This window comes from Microcaecilia unicolor, chromosome 3 (genome assembly GCF_901765095.1).
Source record: "Microcaecilia unicolor chromosome 3, aMicUni1.1, whole genome shotgun sequence".
Taxonomy (NCBI): Eukaryota; Metazoa; Chordata; class Amphibia; order Gymnophiona; family Siphonopidae; genus Microcaecilia; species Microcaecilia unicolor.
In genome coordinates this window covers 8,025,588-8,048,526 of record NC_044033.1, presented here as the reverse complement: position 1 = coordinate 8,048,526, position 22,939 = coordinate 8,025,588, and the positions used below count along the sequence as shown (strand labels likewise).

The 22,939-nt window shown below is 44.9% G+C and overlaps 1 protein-coding gene across 1 annotated transcript in view; it reads right to left on the bottom strand.

Moving 5' to 3' along the window:
• The window catches only part of CAPN11 (calpain 11), a 159,938-nt gene that overhangs the window by 91,158 nt on the left and 45,841 nt on the right, over nucleotides 1–22,939 (bottom strand). The window contains exon 2 of the mRNA XM_030195746.1: nucleotides 8,803–9,056. Within this exon, the coding sequence (XP_030051606.1) occupies nucleotides 8,803–9,048 (246 nt within the window). The 5' untranslated portion in view covers nucleotides 9,049–9,056. The remainder of the gene's footprint in view (nucleotides 1–8,802; nucleotides 9,057–22,939) is intronic.

Here is a 22,939-nt window from a genome sequence, read left to right as displayed (position 1 = left end):
CCATTTTCATCTTATAAAATCTATGAGTCAAAAACTCTTTCATCCAGAGCAAAACCCGATCCGATAAACCCAGAGAACTTAACTTACAGAGCAAAATATGATCGACTAGATCAAAAGCAGCCATAAGATCGAATTGTAAAATGAAAGCTGACTTCCCTTGAGCAAATAAAGCCTTTGCTTCAGAAAGAATAGCTAGCAAAACCGCTTCAGTTGAATGGCTAGGCCTGAATCCAAAATGTAATGAGTGGAGTGGAGGAGTGGCCTAGTGGTTAGGGTGGTGGACTTTGGTCCTGAGGAACTGAGTTGGATTCCCACTTCAGGCACAGGCAGCTCCTTGTGACTCTGGGCAAGTCACTTAACCCTCCATTGCCCCATGTAAGCCACATTGAGCCTGCCATGAGTGGGAAAGCGCGGGGTACAAATGTAACAAAAATAAAATAGATACTATTGGAGATTCTACATGGAATGTTGCTACTATTGGAGATTCTACATGGAATGTTGCTATTCCACCAGCAACATTCCACGTAGAAGGCTGCGCAGGCTTCTGTTTCTGTGAGTCTGACGAGCAGAAGCCTGCGCGGCCACATTGGTGATCTGCAAGGGCCGACTTCTACATGGAATGTTGCTAGTGGGACTCTGGGCAAGTCACTTAACCCTCCATTGCCCCATGTAAGCTGCATTGAGCCTGCCATGAGTGGGAAACCGCGGGGTACAAATGTAACAACAACAAAAAAAAATGAATGTAAACAGTCAAACTTGATTAGATAATATGACAACAGTTCAGCAATATAAACTTCCAATAGTTCCAAGGAGGGGCATGCTTGCTACCAGTCTATACAGGGCCGGTTTTAGACATGGTGTGGGGCCCAGGGCAGAAATTAAGGAGGGGCCCTTGATCTCCCTACCTGCATTGCTACTATGCAGTCTGGGCTTCTCTTCCCCTTCTCCCCACCACAGTCCGTCTCCCTCCCTTCCCCCTCACCTTGCCGTCTTCTTTAAATTTTTTATTTTCCTTCTCAGAGGAGCCCCGGTGAGGCAGCCATCTTCACAAGCTGCCTCCAGCTGTCCCAAAGCTTTTCTTCTCTGCCACCCGTGATCTGCCCAGACGGAAGCAACTACAGTTTCGTTCCCCTTTGTTTTTCCAGATCCACCTGATGTAATTTTGTTTCTCCATAAGGTTCCATCGGTCATTTCTTTTGTTTCCATTCTTCAGCCCTTTCACGTCGAATTGTCCGGATTCACTCCGGCGTCCTGGTTTGTTTTGTTTTGCTGCAATCCTCTATTGCCAACATTGTACCACCAACAGCTAAATAAAGATCTTTTTAAGAAAGGTTCTTATAGCTTTTTTCACCACTGTGTTTTATTACAGGCAATATACACTTCAGTTTTAGTACACAATGTTGTATATACACACTGACAGTGTCGTTCAACTTTCACTTCCATTGGTAATATTAGTTTCTCCAACAATATTGGTGAATATTTGTCCCAGTACAATTGTTGTCGCCGCATCTCAAGAAAGATATAGCGGAATTGGAAAAGGTGCAGCGAAGGGCGACTAAAATGATAGCGGGGATGGGACGACTTCCCTATGAAGAAAGACTGAGGAGGCTAGGGCTTTTCAGCTTGGAGAAGAGACGGCTGAGGGGAGACATGATAGAGGTATATAAAATAATGAGTGGAGTGGAACAGGTGAATGTGAAGCGTCTGTTCACGCTTTCCAAAAATACTAGGACTAGGGGGCATGCGATTAAACTACAGTGTAGTAAATTTAAAACAAATCGGAGAAGATTTTTCTTCACCCAACGCATAATTAAACTCTGGAATTCGTTGCCGGAGAAAGTGGTGAAGGCGGTTAGCTTGGCAGAGTTTAAAAAGCGGTTAGACGGTTTCCTAAAGGACAAGTCCATAAACCGCTACTAAATGGACTTGGGAAAAATCCACAATTCCAGGAATAACATGTATAGAATGTTTGTACGTTTAGGAAGCTCGCCAGGTGCCCTTGGCCTGGATTGGCCGCTGTCGTGGACAGGATGCTGGGCTCGATGGACCCTTGGTCTTTTCCCAGTGTGGCATTACTTATGTACTTATGTCCACTACTTGGCTCACTTTTATTACATAGAGCAGTGATTTAACCTATTGTGATGTCATAGTGGCTCATTCCACCAATAAGAGCCAACCTCATTAGTGATGTCACAATGGCTTGATTGTATAGAATGTTTGTACGTTTGGGAAGCTCGCCAGGTGCCCTTGGCCTGGATTGGCCGCTGTTGTGGACAGGATGCTGGGCTCGATGGACCCTTGGTCTTTTCCCAGTGTGGCATTACTTATGTACTTATGTTGTGTCTCATTGTTATTTTACACACATCCTTAATGTTTTTAGCGTAACTTGAATCTTTACTCAAGGTCTCTCTAAGATGGAAGAGTACGCCTTACTTCCAACGAGCTGTAACTCCTTTTTAACTATTTCTTGTACCATCTTACATTAGCAAATGTCAAATAGTTACATCTATAAGTCACTGTTATTCAGTACCAGTTGATATTTATCTATGTATTCAGACTCCATCTAACATAAACATGTACATCTATATTATCCAGACTCACGTGTTTCTTTCCATATATATGCCGATTTGTATATGCTATTATATCATATATTTATTTCTTTTAGACCATCTCTTCACATTGATTTATAACCACGATTGTTAATCTTTGGTGATTTAACACAAATGATATGAAGATAAATCCTTTGCATTGTTTATCTGCACTATCTATCTGTATGTGTTTGTTGTTTATTCACTGTCAAGTCAAATGCAAAGCGCTGATAAGGAAGGCTAAGAGGGACTTCGAAAAAAGATTGCATTGGAGGCAAAAACACATAGTAAAACTTTTTTTTAGGTATATTAAAAGCAGGACGCCAGCAAAAAAATCGGTTGGACCGCTAGATGACCGAGGAGTAAAAGGGGCGATCAGAGAAGACAAAGCCGTAGCGGAGAGATTAAATGAATTCTTTGCTTTGGTCTTCACCGAGGAAGATTTGAGTGGGATCCCGGTGCCGGAAATGGTATTCAAAGCTGACGAGTCGGAGAAACTTAATGAATTCTCTGTAAACCTGGAGGATGTAATGTGGCAGTTCTACAAACTGAAGAGTAGCAAATCTCCTAGACTGGATGGTATTCATCCCAGAGTACTGATAGAACTGAAATATGAGCTTGTGGAGCTATTGTTAGAAATATGTAATTTATCCTTAAAATTGAGCGCGGTACCGGAAGATTGGAGGGTGGCCAATGTAACACCAATTTTTAAAAAAGGTTCCAGAGGAGATCCGGGAAATTATAGACCGGTGAGTCTGAACGTCAGTGCCGGGCAAAATGGTAGAGACTATTATTAAGAACAAAATTACAGAGCATATTCAAAAGCATGGATTAATGAGGCAAAGTCAACATGGATTTAGTGAAGGGAAATCTTGCCTCACCAGTCTACTACATTTCTTTGAAGGGGTGAACAAACATGTGGATAAAGGGGAGCTGGTTGATACTGTGTATCTGGATTTTCAGAAGGCATTTGACAAAGTACCTCATGAAAGACTCCAGAGGAAACTGAAGAGTCATGGGATAGGAGATAGTGTTCTATTGTGGATTAAAAAATCGGTTAAAAGATAGAAAACAGAGAGTAGGGTTAAATGGTCAGTATTCTCAATGGAGAAGGGTAGTTATTGGGGTTCCCCAGGGGTCTGTGCTGGGACCGCTGCTTTTTAACATATTTATTAATGACCTAGAGATGAGAGTAACTAGTGAGGTAATTACATTTGCTGATGACACAAAGTTATTCAAAGTCGTTAAATCGTGGGAGGATTGTGAAAAATTACAAGCGGACCTTACGAGACTGGGAAACTGGGCGTCTAAATGGCAGATGACATTTAATGTGAGCAAGTGCAAAGTGATGCATGTGAGAAAGAGGAACCCGAATTATAGCTGTCATGCAAGGTTCCATGTTAGGAGTCACGGACCAAGAAATGGATCTAGGTGTCGTCATTGATGATACGTTGAAACCTTCTGCTCGGTGTGCTGCTGCAGCTAAGAAAGCAAATAGAATGTTAGGTATTATTAGGAAAGGAATGGAAAACAAAAATGAGGATGTTATAATGCATTTGTATCACTCCATGGTGTGACCGCACCTCGAATATTGTGTTCAATTCTGGTCACCGCGTCTCAAAAAAGATATAGTGGAATTAGAAAAGGTGCAGAGAAGGGCGATGAAAATGATAAAGGGGATGGGACGACTTCCCTATGAGGAAAGGCTAAAGTGGCTAGGGCTCTTCAGCTTGAAGAAAAGGCGGCTGAGGGAAGATATGATAGAGGTCTATAAAATAATGAGTAGAGTTGAACGGGTAGATGTGAAGCGCCTGTTCACGCTTTCCAAAAATACTAGGACTAGGGGGCATGCAATGAAGCTACAATGTTGTAAATTTAAAACGAATCGGAGAAACATTTTCTTCACTCAACGTGTAATTAAACTCTGGAATTCATTGCCAGAGAATGTGGTAAAGACGGTTAGCTTAGCGGAGTTTAAAAAAAGATTTGGACGGCTTCCTAAAGGAAAAGTCCATAGACCATTATTAAATGGACTAGGGGAAAATTCACTATTTCTGGGATAAGCAGTATTTATTGCATTTGTATCCCACATTTTCCCACCTATTTGCAGGCTCAATGTGGCTTACAATACATCATGAATAGTGGAAATATATAAGAGAATATACATTTAGTATTACATAAGGATCTTGGGTAGCATGATAGTGATGAAACATGATAGTAGTTTAACAAGCAAATATTATAAGACAATTCTGGATATATGTGTAGGAGTTCACATTTGTTGATCTTTGTGGAATGCCTTCTTAAAGAGATGAGTCTTCAGTAGTTTGTGGAAGTTAGTTAATTCATAAATCGTTTTCAAGCTGCGCGGCATCTGGTTCCAGAATTGTGTATTCAAATAGGAAAAGGTTAACGCATGAGTTAGTTTGTATTTTAGACCTTTACAGTTGGGGAAGTGAAGATTGAGGAATGTGCGGGATGATTTTTTAGCATTCCTGGGTGGTAAGTCTATCAGATCTGACATGTAGGCTGGGGCATCTCCATGAATGATTTTGTGAACTTGGATACATATTTTGAACGTGATGCGTTCTTTAAGTGGGAGCCAGTGTAGCTTTTCTCATAAGGGTTTTGCACTTTCATATTTTGTTTTGTCGAATATGAGTCCAACTGCTGTGTTCTGAGCTGTCTGAAGTTTCTTGATTATTTGCTCTTTGCAGCCAGCGTAGAGTGCGTTGCAATAGTCTAGATGACTGAGTACTATTGATTGTACCAGGTTGCGGAAGACGGTCCTTGGGAAGAAAGGTCTTACTCTTTTTAGTTTCCACATTGAGTGGAACATCTTCTTGGTTGTGTTTTTCGCGTGACTGTCAAGAGTTAGGTGTCGATCAAAGGTAACTCCAAGAAATTTTAGGGTATCCGAAATTGGAAGGCTCAGTGTTGGTGTGTTAATGGTGGTGAATTTGTTCGTGTTATGTTGAGAGGTGAGAATTAGGCACTGGGTTTTTTCTGCATTGAGTTTCAATTGAAATGCATCTGCCCATGAGTGCATGATGTGTAGGCTTTGGTTGATGTCCTTGGAAATTTCCTTTAAATCTTGTTTAAATGGGATGTAGATCGTTACGTCGTCTGCGTATATGTATGGGTTGAGGTTTTGGTTTGATAGTAGTTTGGCCAAGGGTATCATCATTAAGTTGAATAAGGTCGTGAGAGGGGGGATCCCTGAGGAACTCCGCATTCAGGTATCCATGTGGCTGATGTAGTCGAATTAGATGTCACTTGGTATGATCGTGTGGTTAGGAATCCCTTGAACCAATGGAGAATGTTGCCTCCAATTCCGAAGTACTCGAGGATATGTAGTAGTATTCCATGATCAACCATGTCGAAGTAGTATGTTCTTGCCAATTGCAATCGTTTGTTTGAACTTATTCATGAGAGTAACTAGTACTGTTTCGGTACTGTGGTTAGACCGAAATCCTGACTGGGAGTCGTGTAGTATTGAGAATTTGTTTAAAGTAGTTTGTGAGTTGTTTGGTCACCATCCCTTCCGTTAATATAAAATGTTTTGTACATTTTTGGGATCTTGCCGGGTATTAGTGACCTGGATTGGCCACTATTGGAAACAGGATGCTGGGCTCGATGGTCCTTTGGTCTTTCCCAGTATGGCAATACTTATGTAAATGCACCTAAACACAACAGAACATGCTTAGCTGCAGAGATACTTGGTGGGACAGTTGGGGTACTCCATTTTTTCAATTCCAGACAATGTAGGGTGACTATACTGATCCACAAGCGCATTCCCTTCAACCTTCATAAGCAAATAAGAAAGCAGTTTGTGTCGATGGCAGGCGAACTATGGAGTCAACAACTGTTAGTTGGTAATGTTTATGCCCATAGTATATATTCTATTCTGATCTTCTGGCAAAGGTTAACTCTTATGATGGCTACTCCTTGGTGTTGGGTGGCTATTTCAATATCTCCACTTACCCACCAGTAGATTGCAAACTGCCAATCCCCAAAGTCCCCCCCATAAAATACAGTGGAGCGAGATGTTAATTATTTGATGAGCTAGGTCTCATAGATGTTTGGAGAACTCTTCACCCACTTGAGTCAAACTTTATCTTCTACTCCAACCCACATGAGGTCTACATTAGAACAGATTACATACTGAAATCTGAGGCTCTATTCCCGAAAATATCACAATCAGGTATATTGACCCCGGTACTTTCCGACCATGCTAAGGTGACTATCGTCCTCCATTAACATAACAAGTGATACATTTGGAGGATGTTACCTAGTTTATATCAAGATGCTGACTTTCATAGTTATTTGGAAACACAATGGCAAGATTACGCTTCTCATAACACTGTAGACTCTGTTGGTTCTGTCACATTCTAGGCACCCACGAAATTAGTCCTTCAAGGGCATATCTTAGCATATACTGCAAAACTGAAGAGAAAAAGGGATGGATAACTCTTGACACTCTGTGGATAGCAGCGCATAATATACAGAATAGATTTGTTTAAAAATGCTGGCCATAGTTTTTGAATATTGATCCATCGAATTTATGTTAGAAAAGTTTTTTTTTTCTACAAAATCATGATTTTTGTCCTTTACAGATTCTTATTTATTTATTTAATGCATTTGTATCCCACATTTTCCCACCTTTTTGCGGGTTCAGTGTGGCTTACAATATGATTTGAATGTTGGAAATACAATTTGTTACAGATAGTTAGAGATTAGATTATGCAGGGTTAAGCGAAGCAGTTGAGGTGTCGTTAGGGATGTACTAATGGGACATAGGCACTGCAACTTTGGAAGGAAGCAATCGTAGTTTGGGGGCGATAAAAAGACGTGCAAGTTTAGAGTCTCTTGTAGATCTTCTGACGAGGGGGAATAGAATGAAAAGATCACCTGCATATATCAAGCATTTGATATCTGAGTCATTAAGTGTAAAGAAAAGCTACGAGAATGGTAAGGGATTTGCGTTACAAGACGTATGAGGAGAGACTTGATGACCTGAACATGTATACTCTGGAAGAAAGGAGAAACAGGGGTGATATGATACAGACGTTCAAATATTTGAAATGTATTAATCTGCAAACGAACCTTTTCAGGAGATGCGAAAGAGGTAGAACGAGAGGACATGAAATGAGATTGAAGGGGGGCAGACTCAAGAAAAATGTCAGGAAGTATTTTTTCACAGAGAGAGTAGTGGATGCTTGGAATGCCCTCCCACGGGAGGTGGTGGAAATGAAAACGGTAACAGAATTCAAGCACGCGTGGGATAAACATAAAGGAATCCTGTTTAGAAGGAATAGATCCTAAGGAGCTTAGCCGAGATTGTGTGGCACAGCCGGTGGCGGGAGGTGGGGACAGTGCTGGGCAGACTTATACGGTCAGTGCCAGAGCTGGTGGTGGAGGCGGGGCTGGTGGTTGGGAGGTGGGGATAGTGCTGGGCAGAGTTACACTGTGCCCTGAAAAGGACAGGTACAAATCAAGGTAAGGTATACACAAAAAAGCAGCACATATGAGTTTATCTTGTTGGGCAGACTGGATGGACCATGCAGGTCTTTTTCTGCCGTCATCTACTATGACCTCTAGTAGATGAAGATCTCTTCTGAGGAAGGGAATAGAATGATCAGATTATCGGCATATTTCAAACATTTGATTTCTGAGTCACTGAGTTTAGTCCTAGGGAGATCATTAAATGTTAGAGAGGATGGTTCAGGATTTGCTGTAGGTCTCTAGTAGATATGATTCTCTTCTGAGGAGGGGGATAGCATGACCAAATCATCTGCATTTATCAAGCATTGGATGTCTAAGCCATGAGTTTTAGTCCTGGGACAGAGGATCTCTTCAGTAGAGTATATATACTAGGGGGGAAGGGTCCTTGGGATTGGGATGCAGCTTTATATCCCTTGCTCTTGGCCCTCTCCAGTACTGCAGGGAGGTCACTATAAGAACACTTCATGTCCCTAATTGTTCTTACAACCATCTTCCTCGTTCTAAAATTGAAGATCACCCAAAATGGAACACTGAAGCTACCCTTCCCAGGAGTCTAAGTTCATCTTAACTTCTTTAGCAGGACTCTGATCCCCAGGACCCACAAGTGGGAATTTAACCCAAGACTCCTGTTTCCCAATATGTTTGGAACCAGAGGCAAGAATGGACCCAGTTAGAAACATGAGCAAAGAGTTGAAAACAGACTGGTACTTACAGAAGGGCGTTGCCAGTGCACCCCTCGTGTTTTTCCTGAGCTGGGGCCCAGTTCCTTAAAGCCAATGGAGGAGCCAATCGCTGGGAACTGAGGGTCTTCGAAGAGGGTCCCACTCTCCAGACACTGCTGCTTCAGGCTCTCATAATCCTGATTCAGATATTTCACAGCATTACTGAACTGTCCCACCCCGTCTGCTTTCAGCCGCTCAATCTGCAACTTGGATGCGATTCCTCCAAATGCTATCATGTTGACAGCTGTGCAGAAACAGAGAGAGAGAGACATGTAATAAATGGCAGAATATCACCAGCAGCTGTGCAGAGACACACAAAGAGAGAGAAAGAGAGAGAGGTGTAATAAATAGGAGAATATTATCAGCAGGCATGCAGAGAGGGGGAGAAGTTAGTACAGCGTGATAAATGGCAGGGTATCACCAACAGCTGTGCAAAGAGAGAAGAAGGGGTCAGTGCAGTTTAATAATAAACACAGGTAACATAGTAACATAGTAGATGATGGCAGAAAAAGACCTGCACGGTCCATCCAGTCTGCCCAACAAGCTTTAATCCCTTCTGGAACCACTCTGGATCCAATTGCCTCCTTAATCCAACAAGCAATAGTAGTTTTAGACGCCAACCCTTGGAAGATCCACCAAACAGAACAAAAAGAATGTCTGAATGACAAAATTCTAGAAAAAGTGGAGTTACTTACCTGTAATGAGGGTTCTCTGTGGACAGCAGGATAAGTCATCCACAGACATGTGACATCATCCAACAGCTCCACTGGATGGAAATGCTTTCCAATACCTTGGAGATCTTTTTTTTAAGATCTCTTTGAGCATGTGCAGTGACTATCTCTGCTAGGCGAGCCCAGGCAACCCCACTTCCTGCCTCAGTCAATCTCTAGCTAGGAACGGATCATCCAAAGAGGGGAGGTGGGAGGTTTGTGTGGCTCACATCTTGCGGTCCATAGAGAACCTCCATTACAGGTAAGTAGCTCCACTTTCTTCTTGGATGCATCAGCCATATAAAGGTGACTGCCGAGCCAGCTGCCCTAGTGGCTTTGGTTCCTATGGCCCTTGAAGTGCTGAGGTAGGAGGGTCTGGCCCTATCAGGAGGTGAAGGAAGAGAAAGAAAACATACGCTCTCTAGGAAGTAGCACCGAACAGATTTATTTTTATCTAAGGACCAACAGGGTCTGCAGTAGAGACGACACCGTAGGTGAATCTGAATGTCAAACTGATGGGCATTTGAAAATCAAATATAAGACATATGCAGTATTGTAACCTCAGATCACTGGGATGCCAACACACAGTCTGAGTGTAGTTTCTTTAATGCAACAAAGAAACAAACAATGCAAACTTCAAAAATACAGAATCCCAGTCTATATAACGACCACAGCCCAGCAGTGTTAAAGTAAAAAGTCTGAATGACAACTACAGCAACAAGTAATTTAAGATACTATGCCAAGTCAGTATGAGGATTCAGCAACCAGCAATGGGAATGAGGGCAGGATGATTGTGAAGGAGGAGCTCCGAATTGGTGTGTTATGTGGTTGATGTGGCCCTGAACAGTTCAGAGCTCATAGGGGGCTCTTTCATCTCAGAAATAGGAAGAGAACCCCAGTGCTCAATAAGAGCGCAGAGGAAGTGCGAGAACTGGCATACGAGTTTTTTTGGGCTCCCCCTCTCCAATGGAGCCAGTGGAGGAGCCAATCGCTGGGAACTGAGGGTTTTCGAAGAGGGTCCCCCTCTCCTGCCTTCTTACAAAGTATACACCATCTCCATACACTTTATGACAAAGCCCACTGACCATTTTAGTAGCTGCCCTCTGGACCGACTCCATCCTGTTTATATGTTTTTGAAGGTGTGATCTCTAGAATTGTACACAGTACGCTGAATGAGGTCTCACCAAGAGTCTTATACAAGGAGTGGCCTAGTGGTTAGGGTGGTGGACTTTGGTCCTGAGGAACTGAGTTCGATTCCCGGCACAGGCAGCTCCTTGTGACTCTGGCCAAGTCACTTAACCCTCCATGGCCTGCCGCATTGAGCCTGCCATGAGTGGGAAAGCGCGGGGTACAAATGTAACAAAAATAAATAAATTATTACCTCCTTTTTCCTACAGGCCATTCCTTTCCCTATGCACCCAACAATCCTTCTAGATTTTACTGTTGCCTTTTCTACCTGTTTGGCCACCTTAACATCATCACTTACAATCACGCCCAAGTCCCACCTCTTTCACGCACAAGAGTTCATCACCCCCTAAAATGTACCAGCCCCTCAGGCTTTTGCAGCCCATATGTACGACCCTGCATTATTTTATCATTAAATCTTAGCTGCCAAATTCTGGACCATTCTTCAAGCTTCGTTAGGTACCTTCTCAACAGAGCGTGGACCTTATTGCAGCTTTTGGTATCATCCGCAAAGCCCTTCAGCAATATCAGTTACAAAAATGTTAAAAAAAAGAACTGCCCAAGAACCGAACCTTGAGGCATATTGATAACATCCCTTTCCTCAGAGTGAGCTTCATTTATCACTGCCCTCTGCCACCTTCCACTCCGCAAGTTCTTAACCCAATCACTCACTTTAGGGCCCTTACTGAGGGCACTCGGTTTATTTATTAGTCATCTATGCGGAACCTTGTTGAAGGGTTTGCTAAAATCTAAGTACACCACATCTAATGCTCCCCCCTTGGTCCAACTTTCTGGTCACCCCGTCAAAATCAATCAATCAGATCTGTCTGAGAAGAACTGCCTCTAGTGCAGAGCCATAGCGAGGGGAGCTGACACCCGGGGCGGGTCGCCGCTGCGCACACCCCGCCCCCCCCGGGTGCAGCACGGCACACCCTCCTCCCGCTGGAGCGCACCCCCCCCGGAGCACATACCTCCCCCCCCCCGGAGCGCATACCTGCGGCGAGGGACGGGTGGGAGGGCCAATCCGCCCCGACTGCACGTTGCTGGGGTGTGCAGGCTCCGTGCTGGTTCACTGCTCTCTCTCTGTCCCGGAACAGGAAGTAACCTGTTCCGGGGCAGAGAGGGCAGTGCACCAGCGCGGAGCCGACACCCCCCAGCGGTGTGCACCCGGGGCAGACCGCCCCCCCTTCCTACGCCACTGCTCTAGTGAAATCATGCTGCCTCAGGTCCTGTAATCAAACACAGTCCTCTGAAAATTGTTCAGCGTCTGCCACAGCTCCATTCCTATTTATGTTCTGTGGTCCTGCTCCCTGTTCTTCAATTGTGTACCTGTTTCGCGGTGCCTGGCTTTGTCAAGGGACAAAGCATTCACCGGCTGTTCAATGGAATGCTGACAAGTGAGATCTAAGCAATGCAGGAGGGCTGAATCCACAGCATGAGCTACAGATTATAAAGCAGCAGGGGGTTTTTCAGCCAGATAAGTCTAAACATTGATCCTGCTTAACAAGTATAAACATTGTTTCTGCACCGGTTTAAGCTCTGTATATAAGCTACAAACGATAGTGCATAAAAATTTACAAAAAAATGATATGAACCAAAGAAGAATTTTTTGTTATATAAGCACAGTTGAAATATGGATTAATTTACTGTAGAACTCTGATTTTGAGGTGGTTGACAGCACTATGGGTGGTTGGGGGTAGTTGATGATTATAACTGAGTCACTAAAGCTGAGGCTTTAAGGAAGCACAAAAAAGAAGTGCCTGTGTGACAGTATGAGACATCCCCTCATTAAAACATAAATAAGTGTGAGCTGCTCCACTGACAGTTTGTTGTGTATGGTTCAAATTATAAGTGGTGGAGGGTTGCCATTTTTGGTTATATTTTTTGATTATCTCTAGGATAAGCAGCATAATATAGTAAAAGCAGTTAGCTTAACGGGGTTTAGAAAAAAAGGTTTTGACAGCTTCCTAAAAGAAAATTCCATAGACCATTATTAAAATGGACTTGGGGAAAATCCACAGCTTATTTCTAGGATAAGCTGCATAAAATGAATTGTACTGTTTTGGGATCTTGCCAGGTACTTGTGACCTAGATTGGCCACGGTTGGAAACAGGATGCTGGGCTTGTCCCAGTGTGAGAACACTTAAGTACTTATGTGCTTGGGATTCTGAATGGCATCTTTCTACTCTTTGGGGTTCCACATGGAATGTTGCTACACTTTGAAATTCTGCATGGAATCTTGTTATTCTTTAGAATTCTAGAATCTTGCTATTCTTTGGGGTTCAACATGGAATGTTGCTACTATTGGGTACTTGTGACCTGGATTGGCCACTGTTGGAAACAGGATGCTGGGCTCGATGGACCTTTTGTCTGTCCCAGTGTGGCAACACTTATGTACTTATGTGCTTGGGATTCTGAATGGAATCTTTCTGCTCTTTGGGGTTCCACATGGAATGTTGCTACACTTTGAAATTCTGCATGGAATCTTGTTATTCTTTAGAATTCTAGAATACTGCTATTCTTTGGGGTTCTACATGGAATGTTGCTACTATTGGGAACTTGTGACCTGGATTGGCCACTGTTGGAAACAGGATGCTGGGCTTGAAGGACCTCCGGTCTGTCCCAGTGTGGCAACACTTATGTTCTTATATAAATCTCAGCTTGTACTCAGCAGAAGTGGACCTTAGTGCACTGAATCTGATCAGATATCCTGTCCTATCCACTGACTGAGCTTCCTCTGCTCTCAAACTGCTCTACTTCAGCTCTCTGCTGAACATCTGAACAAGAGCCAAGAAGCAGGTCCCAAGTGCCGAACATAATTGATCAGACACAGCAGGAAGGTTTCAGGAAGCTGCCCCAGTAGCTTTTCTGAAAGGCTATTGATTTATCACCTTTTTCAGGAAATTCACCCAAGGTGGTGTTCAGCAAGAGTAAGTCAAACCTAGGCAACAGACAATCACAGCAGTAAAAATATTCAAATAACAACACACATGGGGGTGAATTCTATAAATCGCAACTAAAAATAACTGGGGCAGGAAAAAAATGCTGTTCACTATTCTATAAGCCACACTGGTTTACAGAATAGCGTTTAAGTCCTTGGGGGGAGGGGGGGGGTTGCATGTAAATTTAGACACATCCATTTGCACCAACTAAGTGGTGCAAATGCCCCCGCCTAAAATTATGCACAGATCCCCCCCTTATTCTACAATTTATTAATTTATTTGTTACATTTATATCCCACATTTTCCCACCTATTTGTAGGCTCAGTGTGGCTTACATAGTACCGGAGAGGCGTTTGCAGACTCCGGTGTAAACAAATACAAAGTGATGTTGTGGTAAGATCAAGTTCACGGAGCACAGCCACATTAGGGAATCGGAGAACGGAAGAGGTGTGCTATGTCCATTACGTGCTTTAGTTTGGTTGTGTTGCAGAAATTAGGCATTTAAGTTGGATCGGTAGGGTATGCCTTTTTAAACAGGTTGGTTTTTAGTGATTTCTGGAAGTTTAGGTGGTCGTGCGTCGTTTGCAAGGCTTTTGGTAATGCGTTCCACAGTTGTGTGCTGATGTAGGAAAAACTAGATGCGTAAGTTGTTTTGTATTTAAGTCCTTTGCAGCTTGTTTAGTGCAGGTTTAGATAAGATCGTGTTGATTCTGATGTATTTCTAATTGCACACGTATATCCCAAAACAATGCTCGCGATCCGCTCCAAACCGCCCATGACCCTCTCATTTCCGTGCCCCTGCATCATTCCTTACGGTGCCTCCTGCTGGGAGAGACAGGGGCTGCGGGAGCTGTGAGCTCCCTCACACCACAGCTGTTGCATCCTTCCTTACAGTGCCTCCTGCTGGGAGAGGCAGGGACTGCAGGAGATGAGATCACCCCACACCCTTTCCTGCAGTGGTTGCTGCTGAGAGAGGCTGAGAAGACTCCAGTTGTTATGTCAAGTTTTACTGCAATGATTAGCTTATAGCACCGAAGGGCTGCTCTGCCCTCCAGCTCTCAGAGGCTCAGTGCTGAAGCAGCAAAGTGCGGACTTGCATTAGTAAGAGTGTATGGCATCCAAGAATTATCTCCTCTCAGCACGTGTCCCTCTGTCCCCTGTGAGCAATCAGCAGAGTGCATCTGGGGAGGAGTAGGGGAGAGGGAGGGGTAATGAAAGGGAAGAGTGAGCATTCAAACTTCTCTGCCTGTGGTGGTCATTCAGTCAGATTTCCCACTCCCCCGGACATTCTAGCTATGGAGCTGGGACATGTGTCCTTGGAGAGTGAAATCTTTTACTGAAGGAGAATGGTAAGGAAACGCCCTGTCCTGCTCAGTACTCACATCAGAAGAGGGCACCTCTGCGTTTGGGGAAGGAAGGAAGTCCCCTTTAGCTTTTGCTGGGGTCTGTGTAAGGCAATCACTGAAGCTGTAGTGACAGGGCTGTCCACGGAGAATACTGTCACTCATCTTTCAGGCTTGTAGCTAGCATGAGACATGTCCTGTCTGCCATCCTGCACACTGGCAATGCTCCCCAGACCTCCTAAATCCTCCCCTCTGCAGTGCACATGGTTGGCCACCGCCTCCAATATGGAAACCCACTCCGGCAGGATTCAAGACTTCAAGCGTCATCCCTATACTCACAGGACTGTGGGGTTCATGTCACCACCGCAGAGCTCCCTGGGTGGCATGTACAGTGTGGGAGAGAAAGGCTTACAGGTCTGGAAGGAAGCAGAGGGGTAGAATGGCATTCAAGAGCAGAGAAGCCTCAGCTAAAACTGTCACAGCACAGTCTGATGTCACATAAGGACAATAAAGGATGATTTACTTCCCGTTTCCCCCCCTTTACTTCTTCAAAGTTAAGTATCTAGGTTTTCTATTACTCCAGTAAAGATTTTGCCTCTGCCAGTTTCCCTGGGAAGCGTTCCATGCATCTCTCCCCCTTCCCATAAAGAAATATTTCATGTTACTACCAAGCAGAGCTTTTTTTTTGAGGGGGTACTTGGGGGTACTGAGTACCGGCACCTTTTCTATTGTCTGCCAAAATTGACCCATTGTCTCCAAGCTTTAATGAAAGAGCTCAGGTTCTACACAACAATTCTGCCTTGTCATAGATTCTGTGACTGGTTGCAGGGGGGCCTGGCTATTGTGGGGTGGGTCCCTCAGTGATCACCCCCACCCCTGAAGGGTGGCCTGGCATTTGAGTACCAGCACCTTTTTTTGCTAGAAAAAATGCACTGCTCCCAAGTCACTTCCTCGAGTGTCACCACATTATCTCTTGGTTCTAGAGCTGCTTTCCCACCTGAAAGGTTTTGCTTCTTGTATCAGAGGAAATGAAACACCCATATCTTATTTCCATTTCTTCTCTCCTCCAGAGTCCTTGTGTCTCATGAACAAGTCTGGCAGGTCTGCATGGAACAACACTCCAGGAGCCCTAAAGTCACATCTTCAACACGCGTGAACAATCTTCAGGGTTAGAGTAAAGCTACTGAGCAGAAATAGCAGCAGGGTACTGGGAACAGAGGAACATCTCATGAAGACAGCAGTGGGTACGCTACTGGTCCTAGCTGGCTGGTCCCGAACGGAAGGACATGATGGTTTCAATAAATAAATGAACCAGCCACACATACATTAGTGCTTAGAAAATCCAAGCTCAGCAAGACGTGAGGAGAAGCCGCGGCTGATGCGTGGGACTGGAGGTGTGAGGACAAGTCACGAGCGAAAGGCAAGGGCCTGGTGAGGAGCAGCAGCAGCCAGGACCCAGCCAGGAAGGAGCAGCCATTGCTGCGACCAGGAGGAGGGGACAGAACCAGGAAGGCTGCTGTGGTCAGAACTGGGCCCAAGAGGAGGAATCACCATCTGCAGAAAGGAGAAAAGCTAACAGGGAGCCCAGACACGAAAGAGGGCGTCCGGGCTCCTCCCCGGGGCTTTTATACCCCGTTTTTCTCTCCTCCTTCTCCCAGCGGGGTGCCCCTTTCGCGTCGGGCACGCGAACACCTAGTACCTGTCCTGGGCACCCCGCTGGCCTGAGCGCGCATGCCCCCTCGGTGCACGGCGCCATGTTATCTTCGGCTCCGTGCACCCAAGGGGGCACTGCGCCTCTCTGGAAAATATTGGAGGGGAAGGGGAAGAGTAAAAAGCAGGTTAAATGAAAATACCTGCCATGGGTATGTAGGTACTTTTGCTTAGAAAACTGGTGGGAAGTTTGAAAATGTCCCCTTGTATCTTACCAGTTTCCCTCCTAATCACAGAAAAAACCTCGTTACAATCGCCCCAGATTCCAGAGTGGGAGTCGGGTCTCAAAGCCAGGTTTCACAGCCCAGACTCAGGGTTACCCGCTGTCTGTCAGTGAAAACCGGATGTCCGTAAAAACACAGCGAGTGGAGCCCTGAATTCAATTCCAGCCACGGGATGCTGTGGAGTATTCACAGAACAAAGAAGGCATTATTAGTCATTATACAAGAGGGTTGATTTTAGGGTTCTGGAAAGGAAATTGGGAATGGCTCCCAGACCAGGCTCAACCCTGCAAAAACCAGACCAAGTGTGTTGTTGGGGGGTGGGGGGGGGAGAGATCTTATGTAGATGGGAATAAATGCTCATGGTACAGGATACCAGCTCCAAATAAACAGTAAGTGTCAAGGAGCAGGGGGAGACTTGCAGGACAAAAGAAAGGTCCAGGCTAAGGTCACCACCCCTCAGTACGGCTCCAATCTGGTCTCTATTCCCCTTCTCCCCCCCTCTTCCCTCCCCTTCTCATGCGCCCTGTGGAATGCCCACTCAGTCTGTAACAAACTGCCCTTCACTCACGATCTCTTCATCTCTCGCTCCCTTCAACTGCTCGCCCTTACCGAAACCTGGATCTCCCCGGAAGACTCGGCCTCAGTCGCGGCCCTCTGCCACGGAGGTTATCTCTTCTCCCACACTCCCCGCCCAATTGGCCGCGGTGGAGGCGTTGGGCTGCTACTCTCGCCCTCCTGTAGTTTCCAACCCCTCCCCCTACCGCAGTCCCACTGCTTCTCATCCTTTGAAGCCCACTCCATCCGCCTATTCTACCCGCTCCCACTCAGAGTCGCAGTCATCTACCGCCCCCCTGAAAAATCCTTCTCTTCCTTCCTCACTGACTTTGATGCGTGGCTCTCTGTCTTTCTTGAACCCTCATCTCCGTCCCTCATTCTCGGAGACTTTAACATTCACGTTGATGACCCTTCCAACTCTAACGCTTCTAAGTTCCTCACCCTAACATCCTCCTTCAACCTCAATGACTACTGCAACCTACTCCTCACCGGCCTCCCACGTAGCCATCTATCCCCCCTTCAATCCGTTCAGAACGCTGCTGCACGTCTTATATTCCGCCAGAACCGATATACTCATATCACCCCTCTCCTCAAGTCACTTCACTGGCTTCCGATCAGATACCGCATTCAATTCAAGCTTCTCCTTCTTACCTACAAATGCACCCGGTCTGCGGCTCCTCACTACCTCTCTACCCTCATCTCCCCCTATGTTCCCGCCCGTAACCTCCGCTCCCAGGACAAATCCCTCCTTTCAGTACCCTTCTCCACCACTGCCAACTCCAGGCTCCGCTCATTCTGCCTTGCCTCACCCTATGCCTGGAACAATCTTCCTCAACCCCTACGCCAAGCCCCCTCCCTACCCATCTTCAAATCTCTGCTTAAAACTCACCTCTTCAATGCTGCCTTCGGCACCTAACCTTTCGGGAAATATAGTATGCCCTATCAGATTGACTCTACACTTGTCTTTTAGATTGTACACTTGTCTCTAGATTGTACACCTGTCTTTTAGATTGTAAGCTCCTTGAGCAGGGACTGTCCTTCCATGTTAAATTGTACAGCGCTGCGTAACCCTAGTAGCGCTTTAGAAATGTTAAGTAGTAGTAGTTAAGCCCATATGTCCATAAAGGAGCCAATGCAGCAAAAGTGAACAGACATTGGCAAGGGTTCTGCACAACGGCTATGAATAATTTTGTGGGAGAACAATATAGAAAAAGGTTTTCTTGCACAAAGCCATGCATTAGAGACACCAATGCACGAATCAGAGAAAATATTTTTTCACTCAACGTGTAATTAAATTCTAGAATTTGTTGCCAGAGAATGTGGTAAAAGCAGTTAGCTTAGTGGGGTTTAAAAAAAGGTTTGGATGTCTTTCTAAAGTAAAAATCCATAAGCCATTATTAAAATGGAATCCACTGCTTATTTCTGGGATAAGCAGCATAAAATGTATTGTACTGTTTTGGGATCTTGCCAGGTACTTGTGACCTGGATTGGCCACTGTTAGAAACTGGATGCTGGGCTTGATGGACCTTTCTTCAGTCTGTCCCAGGATGGCAATACTTATGTATCCATGTATGACATCATTTGAATATAAAAATATGCACATGCGTCAGCGTTTGTAAATTGAGCAGGTGTCATTTTGAATTAGAACGAGGTAAACAATTTGCCCCGTTAGTATATTTGGTTAGGTTTTTCTAATTTTGTAAGATGCTGACTGTGTGCATTTGTTCACAGTACTTTGGCTGCTATATATATGAGTGGTCCCTGATGAAGCTGTGAAGTTCAGCGAAGCGAGTTCCGTTGGCAATTAAAGCTAAGTGCTGGCTGCTGTTATTTATTTATATATTTTTTTAATTTAGATTTTGCTCACATTCAGTAGTAGCGCAAGGTGAGTTACATTCAGGTACTCTGGATATTTCTCTAAGTTTGTACCTGAGGCAATGGAGGGTTAAGTGACTTGCTCAAGATCACAAGAAGCAGCAGTGGGATTTGAACTGGCCACCTCTGGATTGCAAGACCAGTGCTCTAACCACTAGGCTACTCCTCCACTAGCAACATGCCATGTAGAATCTCAAATAGTAGCAACAGAATCTCAATAGTAGCAACATTCCATTTAGAAACTCAAATAGTAGCAACAGAATCTCCAATAGTAGCAACATTCCATCTAGAATCTCCAATAGTAGCAACACAATCTCGAATAGTAGCAACATTCCATCTAGAATCTCCAATAGTAGCAACATTCCATGTTCCACTGCACTAACCACTAGGCCACTCCTCCACTTTAAAAGTTTAAAGCCAGCGGCTATTATTAAACTCTTCAAATTAAGCAATTAAGCTAAGCTGTTGGCATGCAAAAAAACTTAAAGCTGGCTGCTGTTATCAAATTTTTTACGATATATTTGGTTAAATATTTCAGGATGCATAAGGTACAATGCCAAAATGTGTTAAAAATTTGATAGAAAAATTTATGTATGTAACAAAAATGTGTTTGTTTGAAAAATTCAGGCATATAGTACATGTTTGTGTGAGAATTGAATTTTTTTTGTATCTTAAACTGCAGAAAGAAAAAAAAAACGTATTTAGGTTGTTGGAGGTTTTTTAGGATCAATGATAGAAACTGGAACCTGTAAATAGGACAAAGCACAGGGCTTTTTTTGAGGGGGTACTTGGGGGTACTGAGTACCGGCACCTTTTTTATTGTTTGCTAAAATTGACCCATGGATCCCCAAGTTTTAATGAAAGAGCTCAGGCTCTACACACCAATTCTGCCTTGTCATAGATTCTGTGACTGGTTGCAGGGGGCCTGGCTGTTGTAGGATGGGTCCCTCAGTGATCACCCCATCCTGAAGGATGGCCTGGCATTTGAGTACCGGCACCTTTTCCATTGTCTGCTAAACTTGACCCATGGTCCCCAAGTTTTAATGAAAGAGCTCAGGCTCTACACACCAATTCTGCCTTGTCATAGATTCTGTAACTGGTTGCAGGGGCCCTGGCTATTGTGGGGTGGGTCCTTCAGTGATCACCCCACCCATGAAGGGTGGCCTAGCATTTGAGTACCAACACCTTTTTCGCTAGATAAAATGCACTGACAAAGCAGCAATTGAGATTATTGTCCCTGTGGTTTCTGAGATCCTTTTCTTCCTTTTATATGTACAATTCACCTAATGTTGGCAATTGTTGTTTGGAGAGACTTCTTGTTGTTAATTAGTTTGGAAGACAAAGCCTCCCTATTGACTGCCCTGGCCAGCATGTCCCGCCTGTAATGCTTCACAAAGGGATGGAGCAAGGACCATGAGGCCACCCAACAGATTTCCTCCAGGTCTCCACCCAGATCACCACCTGTGCTTGCATGGAGTGTGCTGTCAACCCTGGAGGCACCTGAGGATTCTTACAAATGAAGGAGTTCTCAATAGCTGTCTTGATGCATCTCACAACGGTGGCCTTGGACTCAGCCTGGCCCTTCCAAGGGCAATGGAAAAGGACAAAGAGAGCTCGTCTCGCCAGGTAACACAGCGACATTCACCGAAAGTCCAGCTTGTGTAGTCTCTGAGCCAAAGGATCGGAGGCCTCTTCAACAAAAAGGACAAACAGACCTCCTGATTCACATGGAATGGAGAATTCACCTTGGGAAGAAAGGAAGACTGGCGCAAACCAACACTGAGTCTTCCGAAAAGGAGAGGTACAGGTCCCAATAAGTTAGAGCCTGCATCTCCCATACCCTCCTAGCTGAGGTAATTGCGACAAGAAAACTGTCTTGAGAATGAGGTCCTTAATGAAGGCCAACCGCAAAGGCTGAAAGGGAGCTCCGGAGAGAGAATGGAAGATCAGATTCAGGACCCATGAGAGAAAGGAAGGTCACACTGGAGGATGCAAATGCACCACCTCTTCAAAATCCAGGCCACCTCCCCATGCATTGACAGGGAGAGGCCCCTCACCCTGCCCCGAAAACTGGTAAGGGCAGTCACCTGGACCCTTAGGGAGCTGAGTGCCAGACACTGATCCAGGCCCTGTTGCAAGACACACAAAATATCAGGAATCTGTGCCTTCCAGACAATCATGCCCAGCACACTAATCCTTAAAAACCTTCCAAACCCACACATAAGCCAGGGATGCAGAAGACTTCTGGGACCTAAGCAACGTAGAGACCACAGCTGGGGAGAAACCCCACCTGGCTAAACACCTCATTTCAAGGGCCAAACTATAAGCCAAAAAGGATCCAGATCTTCCATTTCCACCGGACCCTAATGTAGAAGACCATGACTCTTGGGTAGCTGGAGTGGTTCGGCCACCAACACCCGCACTAGGTCCACATACCATGGCCAATGGGGCTAATCCAAGGTCACCAGCAGGCCTGCATGAGAATGCCATGCAATTCTGGGCAAGAATCATACTATCAGAGGTCACAGAAAGACATACAGGGTCTGATCTGCTGGCCATGGTTGAATCAAGGCACCTATCACTTGCGAGGCTGCCTCCCTCTTGCGGTTGAAGAAATGCTCCATCTTGGTATTGGAGCGAGTAGCCATCAGCCTGAACATCAGAGACCTCCACTGGTCCAGAATGACCTGGAATGCAGTCACCACAGCTCTCATTCCTACAGATCTAACAGGAAATAGCTCCTGGTACCACCTTGCTTGTTGATGTAGCCTACCGCTGTGGTACCCAACCTGAATCTCCAGGCAGATGATGGACCAAGAAGCTTCCAGCAGCCCCATTCAAGGATACTTGAATCAGTGGTAATTACCACCCTCTCTGGAAAGTCCAATGAAACCCCCCCACAGGAGGTGAACAGGACTTTGAAATTCAAGTTGCACATAAGTTACAATTGTGAAATCTTGTTTTTACTACCTGAGTATGTTACAACAAATGAAATCTATTTTGACCAAAGATAATCAAATATAATTGGTACATGCCTTTATCACCAGCTATAGTAAAGCCAATGCAAAATACAGCTGCCCAGGGCAGGGCTGAGCCAAAGCTTCACCTAGTGAACGCTAAGAAGTATGACTGGGGGCAACGGGCTATGCTCCGTGTTCAACCAGGTCCGGCCAGGAACCAGCAATCTGGAAGCGGCTGCGGCCAGCAGAGAAGGGTGCTAGGGCAGGGACTAGAAGCACCAGCCTGAACAACCTACCATCTGCTAGAAATAGAGAAAATACTAAAGTTTTCCACTGAGCACCAGCAGGTTATACCAGTGTTTCACCGGAAAATATCAGTTTTTCTCTACCTCCAGCTGCTGATAGGAGGGGATTACATCTGCTTATTCAGAATGGTACAGACAGACAACAACAGAAAATCATGTATCTGTAAATAAAGAACTAGGCTCAATTACCACTGCGGATCCTTGTGACCCTGGGCACAAAACAGACTTTAAAACAGACTTTAAAAGCCTAGTGGTTAATGCAGTGGACTTTGATCCTGGGGAACTGAGTTCGATTCCCACTGCAGCTCCTTGTGACTC